Source organism: Tauraco erythrolophus, chromosome 5 (assembly GCF_009769465.1).
Source record: "Tauraco erythrolophus isolate bTauEry1 chromosome 5, bTauEry1.pri, whole genome shotgun sequence".
NCBI classification, from domain to species: Eukaryota; Metazoa; Chordata; class Aves; order Musophagiformes; family Musophagidae; genus Tauraco; species Tauraco erythrolophus.
This window is the reverse complement of record NC_141469.1, coordinates 6,871,996-6,884,429: the sequence shown is the minus strand read 5'-3', so window position 1 is coordinate 6,884,429 and position 12,434 is coordinate 6,871,996. Positions and strand designations below refer to the sequence as shown.

Genomic DNA, 12,434 nt, shown 5'->3' with positions numbered 1-12,434 from the left:
AATCCTGGCAATGCTCTTATAAGCCTGCGCAAAATTGCATGTCCTATGAACAAGCCATTCCACTAGCCGTAAATCCTTCTCCAACTGTGTCTTCTCCTAAAAACTGTTCATACAGAACATCTCTCTTGCTTATTAAATAGACAAAATACTTGTCCTTTCTTTCCTCACCGGTGTTTTTCCTAGAGTAAAATAAGCACCATGCTTCTAAATCTCCTATGTCTAATGCCATAAATATTCTACACAACCGGTGCTACACTGCTGTAAGATACAATACAATAATGTTTATAGTAAAAGAAATTAAAAGTTACTTATTATATAGAAGCTAACCTTATTTAGACCTCTTAGTATGAGTCCAAAGCCTCACATGAAATGAAATAACTGACCTCACCTGTGAACTGTGATATTGACCCTCTGCTAAGAGCACAGTAATTGCTTGGATGCAAACAGAGGACCAAGAAGATGACAATGCCATCAAGTTAAGCTGGAGAACTCATCTAACCCCAACTAAACAACTCCCACTCTGGTAAAAGAAACTGCAATTTTATAGAAAGTACTCTAACAAACTACATTTGGATTCATCCATTTCAGACATTTTTCTTTCTCTAAGCCATTGACTCTCCACTTCCAGGCACAGTAGAAAAGAATATTTTATGGTTGCTTTCTACAAAGCAGTAATGACATACTGTTTTTTCATACAACTAAAGGAAATACTTCAAAAAACTCAAGAAATCATTCTCTACTAACCTCTCTGAGGCACTGAAGAGTCAGACACGCTCCTGGATCTTGTTACAGCTGGAGACTTTAAGCTATGAGATGCCGTCCCAGGTGACATACTGCTGCTTGCACTATGTTCACCAAAAACATTAGGTGACTGTGCCATGTGTGTAAATGAAGCAGATTGGCAGGGCTGCTCCCACGTCCTACAGTATGCTTTCCGTGATGATTCAGGAGAAAGATGCTGGCTTACCCCTTCAATTGAATCTGGTGTTCCAGGGCCTGATGCTACTGGAAAAAAAGCAGCACATGAAAGGCAGAAAAACTATTTCATTTTTGTTTAACAATATCCTTCCATACACTAAGAAGTATTTGGAGAGTGGCAAAATATATTTCATTTATCGTTAACTAAATGTTTTCTACTGTCTTCATTAACATAAGCTCTTCAAACAATTCAATTACCTACTTCAGAAATTTTCCATTTCTTCCTTCTAGGATTTTCTATTAAGCTTATTAGAGTGACTGCATACAGAGTAAGTTATAATACATTTATGTCTAGACACACATGTAATAATACAAAGGTAAAACATTTTAACATTCCTACTACAATCCCTTGTACAAAAAGGTTTTTCATGTTAAGAAGCAATATCTTACCAGGCAGATTTATTGTTTGATCACCAAGGAAAAGCCGTCTAGCAATGCTTCTCCTGTACCAAGCCCTTGGGAAGGCTAGAATCTCACTGAGTCGTCGCATATCATATTTAAAAGAAGCAGATCCTATATCACAGACAGCTGACAAAGAAAAAGCATATACACACAACTGTAAAATCTCAGTAGTAGCAGGTTTTGGTGACGAAATCTAATTAATAGGTGTTCAATATAGTCAAATACTTCTTTACTCAGTAGTAAATGCTGTAATGAAAAAACACTTATTAAAATCTGCAGTTTTCCTGAGGTGCTGCCATTTCTCCAAATCCAATATTAGATACAAACATGTTCCGTGAAGGCAAGATGGAACCTAAGAATGGAACTGATGTTGGGTCCTACTTGTGTTGTATATGCCTCAGACTCCTCATCTGAGGGCTTTAATCACATCTAAGGGCAGGTTAATCACAACCATTCTGCTGTTTGCCCAATAAGTCAGGATCCCATGTGCAGTGGGGAAAAATAAATCAGTAATGAACAAATCTTTAAACTCCACTTTTACTTCAAGGTTCCTTGAGTATCCAGCAGTCCAGCTCTTACAGTAGCTTCACAGGCACCAGGTGGCAAGGTGGTCAAATCTGACAGCTAGTAACTGAACACAGACTGCAGAACTACATCACTGAGTTAGACATGCAGCAGTGCAGCCAGAATTAAGATAATAATACAAAGCAAATGTCAGACTACACACAAAAAAAAGAAAAAGAAGATCATGAAGCACACTAAGAAGGCAGCTTGTGATCTAGGAGACTCAGCTGTCATTTTTAATGAGCACAGTGTATCATCTCTGTAATATCAGATTTAGTTGTGCTACATAATCCACTTTGATTTTTTTTCATGAATCAGCAACGAGAATCTGCTGAAGCTTATTCCCCTGTTGCTGACTCCTGTAATGTGGAGATTTACCAAAGCTACACTATAAGGAGGCTGTGGGCATATTGCAATTGCTTTTTAACTTTAGCAAGCAGGACAGCACAGCGGAACTCGAACAAACTAGCTGAAAAGGTCAGAAACCCAGTCCAAAGGCTCATTGTACACTTTTTGTGGTTTGCATGCCCCTCAACTGGTTGCTCTAAAACATACACTTTGGGATTAACAACGCTCTTTTTGATCACCAGCAGTAAAACAGATTTGCAACAGCCACACCAAAGTCAAATAGCATATTTAGAGTTTGAGGATTTCAAAACTTCTAATGATATGTGACAGTAAGGAATAAATGACGTATTTTAGGAAGAAGGTTTACTTTTTTTTGGGTGGGAAACAAGAACTACTAGTATAGCTAATACAAAAATATTTAAAAGCTAACCAAGCTACTGAGTTTGTGATTTAAAATATTTAAAAGCTAACCAAGCTATTGAGTTTGTGATTTAAACCGATTATCTAATTGAGAACAGATGAGCAGTATGTGTTCCATCTCACTGTCGTTTATGTAGCCATATATTACCACACTGCAGTCACTCAGAGGTTCTCAAGAAATAGGGTTAAAAACCAAAAGGCATAGGTATTGGTCAACAAACAATACTATTCAAAGACTCTAGTCTCTCAGGTACAAAGCTCATGTATACTAAGGAATTTTATATCTGAAGAAAAATATACATTGTGCTATTAGGTGGAAAATAAGCACTCTCTTTTGCACCTTAAGACTATATAATAAAGTTTACATACTTAGATTACCACTAGATAAAAACTTAAAATCCTTTCTGATAAGAAATATCTGCAACACAACTGAAATTATATATAACAAAGATGACTAAACACAAGCAATTTAGGCTTTCTCTCTGTTGTGGGTTGGCCGTGGCTAATAGCCAAATGCCCACTGAGCTGCTCACTCATTCCAGTCTCCTGTGGGAGAGAAAGAAAATAAAAGGAAGGCAAGAAGACTTGTGGATTGAGGTAGCAACAGTTTAATAGAGAACGCATAAGCTGTGCATGCAAGCAAAGAAAAAAAAATTATTCACTGCTTCTCATTGGCAGGCAGATGTTTAGCTGTTTGCTGGAATGCAGGGCCTCAGCACGCCTGAGAGCTGCTTGGGAAGACAAATGCCATAATCCTTCCTCCTTGTTTCCCTGAGCTTTTATTACTGAGCACAACATCATACGCTATGGAATCAGTTATGCTATCAATCAGTTTGGGTCAGCTGTCCTGGCTGTGTCCCCTCCCAGGCAGAGTGAGAAAGAGAGAAGGCCTTGACACCGTGCTGTTCGGCAATACCCAGAACACTGGTGTGTTATCAATACTGTTTCAGCCACAAATTCAAAGCACAGCACCACATGGGCTGCTATGAACAAAGTTAACTCCATCCTAGCCAGAGCCAGTACAGTCTCAAAATACTCAAGGGTCGCATTAAGTCACCCAGACTGATGTCAGAGATGTGGTTGAGCAAGCCTGTTTAGTGACACTAAATAAACTGGGAGGCTGAACAGGTGCATCTGCAAACGGGTACTCCAAGTACTATTAAACATAATGTATCGATCCCTACTTCCTTCAGAAAGAGCAAAAATTTTACTACACGCTACAAGTAGATGGCTCTCATAGCATCTACAGAAGCTGCTGAGAATGAAGTCTATCACTGGAACAGCAGTTCTCCAATTAGCTGAACAATTAAAACAAAATAAGCATTTACCAGATATGTTTATCAATGTCGTATCTATCTTGCTGGTAGCTTTGCTTGCAGACTGACTCTCAAAAAAGGAGGAACCTCCTGAACGCCTTATTCGTGACAGGCTGACTTTCACAAACTCAAGGTTAATGCTCAAAGAATCCTTCCGACCAGTGACCGAAGTTGGTTCCTCATCCACATTACCTAGAAATAGAAAAGGAAAAAGTGTAATCTTCTGTGACCTTTTCAGGTCTTCAGTTCAGAAAACCATGCCAAACTTGAACACTGTTCGTTAAAGCAAATAAAAGTTCTGTACCTAAGGCTCCTGATCCAGGGGTCAGAACAGTAACAGCAGATTTTTGTTTTCCAGCTCCATATGGATGGAACACGTAAAGGGAAAAGTCGGACATGCAGGCAGTAAAGCTCAGGCCTGAAGAGCTGCTACTGGACGTAGTCAAGTCTGACTGACTGCTGCTGTGCCGTGTTCTGCCCAGAGGGCTGCCTAGTCCAGGTGATGAACCTGAAGTCACATTATTTTTTTTTTTTGCAGAAGTTAGTTTTAGTATGAAAGCTTTTCCAAACATGAAATAATACTGTTAACAGCAATATTAAACAGACCAAACACACATCAAATTATGCCCTTGTAGCAGCAATGTACCTTAAATATTCTATATACTGATGCTAGCCTTTTATGAGAGAGCTGAACTCTCTAACCCATGCGAGAAAAACTCCAATATACTGTATCTGTGCAAGCTTTTACAGAAAACTGACACAACATGAAGAAATCCTACTGAATTCATATGCATACATAAATGTCTAGCCTTAAGCTGTGTAAAAGCTTATCTTCTGCTTTAATTTTAGACAGCAGAACATTATATTTATTTATGCTATGAGCTGCATATAGTATAAACATTCATATACATATTACCTGGTGCTCCAGATTTACTAACTGAATTCTTTGAGCTACTCTGCGAAGTATTGCCACCAGCTGACGCATTTTCTGATGGGTACGTTGTGCCTAACGTTTCCAGTTCTCCTCGGTTTGAAGAGAAAACAAGATCCAGGGAAGGCAACTTCAGCATACATTCGACTCTTGACACTGGCAAGCAGCTGAACTTGATTTGAGAGGGCTGAAACAAAGGAAATACAGCATTCAGTGAACAAGTATGAAATACTAAAAGCATCCCCAGTATTTATTTTTAAAATCTAAGCAAATTACAACCTTTTCAGGCTGGTTTTAGAATTAGTAAGGTAACTGTATACAAGTTCATATAGATAAATTAATTTCAGAGAATCCCTCCAAAACCAGGGCTATTTGGAACAGGAATCCTGGATGCAGCAGAGGATGTTTATGTCACCGTCTAATCCCCAAGTCAATTCACAGCTTCACTCATCTTAGGAAAGAACTATGGAGAATCAGTTGACTCTTGAGCTGATGCTGAAAGCCTCAGCTCCCCTCAACACATTCTTGACCATATGAGTTTGCAGTAAAAGCTGAGAGATTGTTGTGATTAATATTTGTAAATATATATATATATATATATATATATATATAATCCCCATTTGTTACAATATGTTATTCAATTTGGGAACATAAGTTTATACCAGGAAAATGTTGTTTAAGCAAAGCGCAAAAATGTAATATCAACATTGAGATCAAGCTCAAGTGCTCTGAATCACACTGTGGTAGCACTTTTCTCTGACATACAAAAAGCTCAGATACATCAAATATTAAGCAGGATGAATATGCTTTGTAGATAACTGTACATTTCTACACTTTCCATATAAACTAAGAAAAGCTTTAATTACTATTTTTGTTTTGTAATGGTACCTATAAACATGATAGTATTTTCAAAAAGAGTCCAAAAGACAAGGAAGAAGTAATGACTAAAATGCTCAGAACTTTTGTGACTTCTCAAACAGCTCATTTCTGTTGGTCTCCATGGGACTAAAATATGTCAACTTCTCCTTGAAGAAATTCCATTTTATCGTCACATTAGACATGAATGTCTCAGAAAGACACTTAAAAATATTTTTGTTTTTTAAAAAGCAAACTCAGAAGCATGGATTATCTCAAAGACTATGGCTGGAGTTACTGTACTGAAAGTTGAAACCTCACCTGAACTCGTACATAAACTACCACATCTACTGGGAAGGATGAATATGCTGATGTCGAGGATGATACTAATGATGTTGTGGACTCTTCTAAGGTATCTTGTATATCGAATTGTCCCATGTCTTCATCCTGTGAACTAACAGCTTTTAACAAGTACAAGAACTCATTAGAAAGTGTAATTTAAAGCAAAGAGCAGCTCAATGCCACCAGAAGACAAAAAAAAAAGCGTAGAGTACTAGAATACAGAAATACAGAAAATACTTACCTGTGTAATTCCTTTCAATGGGTGTAATCGGAATGGTTTCAAGAGCTTTCTCTAGAAAGTCCAGTAAGCATGGGCTAATCACCATTTCCTCTGGCAATGACTGGAGTGCAACCCATGCATATAGTTTAGCCGTTTTCACTCCACCACTTCCTTTCCCTTTGGCTGCAACAAATTTAAAAGATAAGTCTGTCTAACGTTAATACCACTCAACAGTAACTGATAAACATTAGAAGACAATTCATAACTAACAAACTAACAGCTGTTTCCTCTCACTCTCTGTATCTTCATCTGAAAAGGCATAAATCAGATTGGTTAGAAAAAATTAAGCCATAATTTTTCACTAAGAAAACTGTGCAAAAACAACTATTAGTCTGTCATACTTCATTTTAATTCCATTGCGCATGTTCTTGACCAAGTGCTCTTATGTCATTGTCATCACTTTGCTTTTTAAAAACATAGCACTGAAATCAGACACACGCAATTCTTCTCCAAATACACAATGAAAGTAACCACAGTTCGCTGGAAATGAAAGTGGAATTAGGAAAAATAAATACATGAGCCTGGGAAGAATGTCAGTTTGAACTGAGAAAATACATCAGAAAATTAAAACTAAGTGTCAAGTCCTTCTGCATTTATGCAAAGAACAATTGATGATTCTAAGTCAGCATTTTTAAGAGCCTGGAGCTACCCAGAGTATAAACTAACAAAAAGATTGTTGTCTTCTAAATCTGTGGAAGAGGCTAGCACTTGGATCCACGCTCTCTAAAACATAAATATGCACAGAAGGTATTAGCGTCAGCTCAATTACTGTCTCTATGAAATACAGCTATTAGAATGAATAGAGATAAATGAAGATACTGATTTAAAATTCTCCAATATAAACATGAACTAAATTACTAAAATGGAGCTTAAAAACCCCTTTATTTGTTTAAAAAACTCCAGGAGCACTGAATTTTCATGGTATGCAAACTATTCTGTCTAGTGCCTCTGACTAGATTTTCCTATCTTGCTGTTACTGGAAACTATAAGACAAGGTGGTTTCCATTCAGAAGAAAAGTGATGTAAAACAAGTAACATAACATAAACCACCACGTGTTTCAAAACACTTCAGAACTAATAAATATTTATAAAAACACAACGCATAAAGAAACAAAGTAATTGCAATCTCTAGTTTTGGAAGACTTTTATATCATCATACAAGAGCAATTTCTGTAAGCCCCCCACCAATGTAGAGCTTACAGACATAAAAACAACAAGACAGTAAATGGACATGGCACAGTAAAAATTAAAAGGCAGAGATTGGAAAGAGGATAGGAAAATACAGAACGAAATTGAAGAAAAGTGATATAAACCAAGGTTATACAAAGTTTGGTAATCATAAAAAAGGATGGACAGTTAAAGGAGTAAGAGCTAGTGGTTCAACAGCATGAATAATTGAGGAAGGTGTCCCCATTTCGCTGTTCTCTCCCAACATCTCTGCTGGCTTTATTAAAAAACACCCATAGAAACGCCCACACAACTTTTTTCAGTTATTAATTTTTCCTTCTCATGAAATTTTCACAATATTTTGGCTTTGTTTTTAAACTGATATTCAAATGTCAAAGGAGAGAAGAGCGAATGTCTCAGAAGTTGGAGGCACAATCTACATACCTCTAGATCTGACATGATGTAACAACAGACTCCTGCTTGAAAACAGGAATCACTAGAGATAAAACTTAAAAAAGTATTAAAACTCATGTTATTCCAAATCATGGTTATTTAAGGGCCTGCAACAATTGAGGGCACTAGTCTGGTATTTCGATTAATACAAGTATGTATAAACAGCTGCTTCAGTACTACAAGGAATAACTGAGTTCCAGAAAGCAGTAATTTACACATTACTTATGAAGCAGAAGGCACTTAAAAGCTGTAAGTATTCTTGGAGCAGTATAGTATATGGAAGCAAGGATTCATCTGGATTTTTTTTTCTTGGATTGTGAAGGATAAAGCAGTCAGCACTCACTTTTTATAAAGATACTTAAACTTTGCTTTCCAGTATTAAGCATTATTTGTTAAATGAAAACAGGGAGAAGGCAGTAAGAGCCCATCACTGGGATACGGTGACTATGAGAGAAATATTATGGGACTGGTTTGGCAAGAGATTTCTAAAAATGCAGCTTTATGAACTGCATTCATGCTCCTGGGATCAGGTTTCAGCAGCCAAAGTTAAAGACTTGATAAATACAGTGCTTCAGGTAATGTGCAGACAGATCTAGAGCTAGTAAATTACATGAAAGATAGATATATTCATGATAGTTTTATAAGGTTATTGTCTATAAGTACCTGATGGGATGGGTGGGGGTTGGGGAGGAAGTAAGGTGTTAGTCTTGCTGTGGATAGTGCTAGATAAAGGAGGAGATGTGGCAGTATCTTTCATACCATACAGCTTGGACTCTTTGGAAAGGGTTCTTGGCAAAGAGGATCCTCGAGACGTATTTGGCGATTCAGTCTTTAAAGTCTTAGAGTTGTAGTGCAACTGGAAAGCAAAGAAAGATGAATTTACTTCATCCAAGTAGTTCAACTTCTATACAGCAGTTTGGTGTCACTCCTTCCTTTTTTTTTTCTCCCCCCATTTTTTTTTCATTATCTACAAAAATATCATTGTAAGATACGTTACGTTCCAATTCATATTCTACAGATATAGCCAGTGCACATAAAGATCTGAAATCTTTGTACAAAAAAAAAAGATAAATTAATAAAACATAAAAAAGGTATCAAGGAAACACGGAGAAACAGAGGAAATTAACTATTTAGGAACAATGCCTAAAGCTTGCTCCTCCACTCTGTAATGTTGTACACATCCTATGCCACCGACCATTTTTGCCTGTCACATAGCTTGCTTTCTGTCTTACTGCACGGTGGAACATGACTAAACACCTGCGTACAGACAGTTGAAAAAAAAATATTGCAAAAGTTCAGACCTCCTATATGCCCATAACACACTGTCAATGAAAATACAGAACATACGAACAAAACCTATAGAGAACATTTAGTTATTCCTAAATTTGAAGAAAAGCAAAGGGCAGGTCCTGAGGCATAACTGTTATCCCTGAAGATAGCCTCGAATACTGGGAAATGGACACACATAGCCCTTCCACACCAAAGGACTAGAAAAGCCAGGCTGTTTCAAGTGAAGAGCAGTTGATTTATGGCATTGCCTCAACCGAACTGCAGGAAGTTTCCATGCAGCAGTGACCTATTTTTCCTGTTCTTACTCCATGGGATTTCAAGTCACAAATACAAGAATATTTCTTTTGAGACCCTTTCTTACTAGGATATAGAAGCAATGATTAAAAAAACAGCGGAGTGTACAGTTTGACAGTATTTGAGAGAATATTGGCTTGAAGAAAATATAGTTTTTTATACCAAGACTCTGACTGCTCTAATAAGCAACACAGAAGACACAGTAAGAAAGCTTTACGCGCTGGTGGGCCAACTACTAAGCTGCCCTTCCCATTAATTACAGATAGCGAACAGATCTTCCTTTATTTAAAAAAGGCATATAACAGATTACCTGTCAGAGAAGAAAATATCTAAAACAAATGTCTAATTTTGGACACCAAAATGTTAATGGAACTGATTTGATTTTGTTATGTGATACCATATACACTGTTCATTATGGAGCATCATTTAACATAGTTCTATTTTTGATAGTACCTACAAGATTTTGGCTTTTTTCCACCCTAAGAAAACGAGGGTAAAAGCATCTATCATTTTTCAATGTAGTATTACAGAAATAATTATTCCTATTTTAGCAGTATTTACATAACCAAAAAAAGATTTTGCAGAGGTGCTCTGTATATATGAACCTGTATATACTATACAATGTATTTGCTTTGAAATCATGTTGGGGTGGAGAGAAAGAGCAAGTGTTTTCCCTGCTGAGTTACACACTTCTTTTACCTTTACATCCACCCCAGGAATATAAAACACTGTTGTTTCCACATCACTAGATTTTGTCTGTAGAGACGATGGCACTTTCTTGCCAGCAAGTAAGTGAGTAGTAGATGCATAATTAGTTTGAAATTTCTTCTTTTTTGAAGGAGACTCTTGATCCAAACTTCTGGAACTTCGATCATAACTCCTAAAATAAATACACTGCAAGTTATTAAAAGAAGCTTAATAATCATATTAATAAGAGTAAATTTTCTAGTATTAAAAACCCTAGAGATGTCTAAAACAAATTTGTAGTATCAATTTTATAGGGAAGCATTTCTATCTCTGCTTTACTCTCTACTTTCTGCGTCCTCTACTCCCTTTCTGTTTGCCAACTCTGGTTTCGGCATTTTCATTATGTGACTATTTCAGAAAGTAAAATCTACAAAATTATTGTTACGCCATTAAAGAAAAACTTCCCAGTGCTCTCTACTCTTACAGTCAAGTTAACTACATTACCCAACATGATGTGGGAAAACTCCTTGATATGCAGAAAACACTTCTCAATTTTCCCTCTCTGCTGTAAAGTCTATCTTCATATAAATTCTTGAGATTCTTTTTCCTTCTGTATCAATTCTCAGAAAAAAGTGTCTTAGAAACCGAATTGCTTTCTAATTACAGATCTCCTTTGTATACCTCTCAGTAAGAAAAAGTATTTCTCATTTGTTCCTATTTCTTACAATTAGAGGTAAAGCAAGTAAATCTCATTTCCCTATGCTATACTTAAGAATTGTCTGTGTTGACAAAATTCACAGTATTAATAACAACACATCAAATTTTAAAACTTAAAGCTGCCATTAGGTCCCCAATCATATAGACCTGAAAAAAGGAGATAATTTAAAAATTGAGGATGAGATCAAACCTCATTAAGATCAGAAGTAAGCACTTCTGTTGCCTCAGGTAATTTAAAAACGCATTTTATTAAGAAAGAAATGTAACATCAGCATGCTTTTACACTCAGAAAATAATGGCAGTCCTCAGAGATCATAACAAAACACAACAGTAGCCCACTATTAGTCAAACCATTACGTGGATTCAGTAAGTTGTAAAGTTACTTCTTTGGAAGCTGGGAAAAAAAATTCCAAGCGCTTGGAAAGCCTAACATTTTGTTTATGAAAGATAAAATATGATTTAAAAAATAAAACCAGGAAAGATGCATATACTGATTCTTGCTAAACAAGTGCAACTCCCCAAGCCATACTCAGTCCTAACTATTGCAACTTACGGCGATGCTATGAAGTAGTGATAAATACCAGGAATAAAGTGATGGTAACAAACTAATGCGTTTATCTCTGCTTTTCAAACAGGTCAGTGCTTAAGAATCATTAATTATTGTGCATATGGTCATAACTTCAGTGACAGAAATATCAGATGGACCTGACAGGTAAAGCAGAATAGAGTACTCATACCCCGTTCTGCATAAGGCAGCTAAGTACCACATTTCTTACCTTCGTAAACTGATGTCATCGTGTTCTTGCTGAAGCATTGTAGGATGCAGCACACATTTTCCACAATCGATTTCAACCCTGATATCGAGTTCAAAGTCAATATTTCTCTCCGTGGTTGTGCCAGTCACACTTCTGTTGGTAGGTGTTGTGGGCCAGCGCTCAGTGAACAGCTGGTGGACAGCAGCAAAGCCTGTTGCTTTCTTGCGAGAGGTACTCCTGCACAGGCACAATTGTGGACTAGGTATTAGTATGACATTTACCTGAACAGATGGCAGGAGGCATTCTTAAACTATATTCACACTCAGTATATAATCTTTTAAGGACTTTTCTGGAAAATGCCTTATCTGATACAGAGGAATACAGTGATCCACCTTCTATTAACACATTATTAAGTATCCTTAGCACAGGGTACTACTAAGAACTGAGCCTAAAATTCTCAAATCAAGCAAAACAACGAAAAGATACAGACAATAATTTGCATATTTGTAAATACTTACATTATTACATGCACTTTGTGGAGCTATAATCACTGGATAAAACTGAAAGTTATGCTGTATTTGCCCAATCTGTCATTTGATCCCACGAAAACCTGCCCTGTGCCTCAAAAAACTCAC

At 36.8% G+C, this 12,434-nt stretch overlaps 1 protein-coding gene across 11 annotated transcripts in view; it reads right to left on the bottom strand.

Moving 5' to 3' along the window:
* Positions 1-12,434, bottom strand: part of BLTP1 (bridge-like lipid transfer protein family member 1) — a 133,636-nt gene that overhangs the window by 11,273 nt on the left and 109,929 nt on the right. For 7 of the 11 annotated variants that reach the window (XM_086611763.1, XM_086611771.1, XM_086611768.1 and 4 more), the window contains 10 exons: positions 11,821-12,036; positions 10,340-10,520; positions 8,720-8,912; positions 6,398-6,559; positions 6,136-6,275; positions 4,945-5,146; positions 4,333-4,536; positions 4,041-4,220; positions 1,369-1,506; positions 745-1,005 (listed from right to left, as the gene is read on the bottom strand). In XM_086611763.1, coding sequence (XP_086467889.1) covers positions 745-1,005; positions 1,369-1,506; positions 4,041-4,220; positions 4,333-4,536; positions 4,945-5,146; positions 6,136-6,275; positions 6,398-6,559; positions 8,720-8,912; positions 10,340-10,520; positions 11,821-12,036 — 1,877 coding nt within the window. Of the gene's footprint in view, positions 1-744; positions 1,006-1,368; positions 1,507-4,040; positions 4,221-4,332; positions 4,537-4,944; positions 5,147-6,135; positions 6,276-6,397; positions 6,560-8,719; positions 8,913-10,339; positions 10,521-11,820; positions 12,037-12,191; positions 12,195-12,434 lie in introns of all 11 variants that reach the window. The other 4 variants (XM_086611762.1, XM_086611769.1, XM_086611764.1 and 1 more) reach the window with 4 other exon arrangements.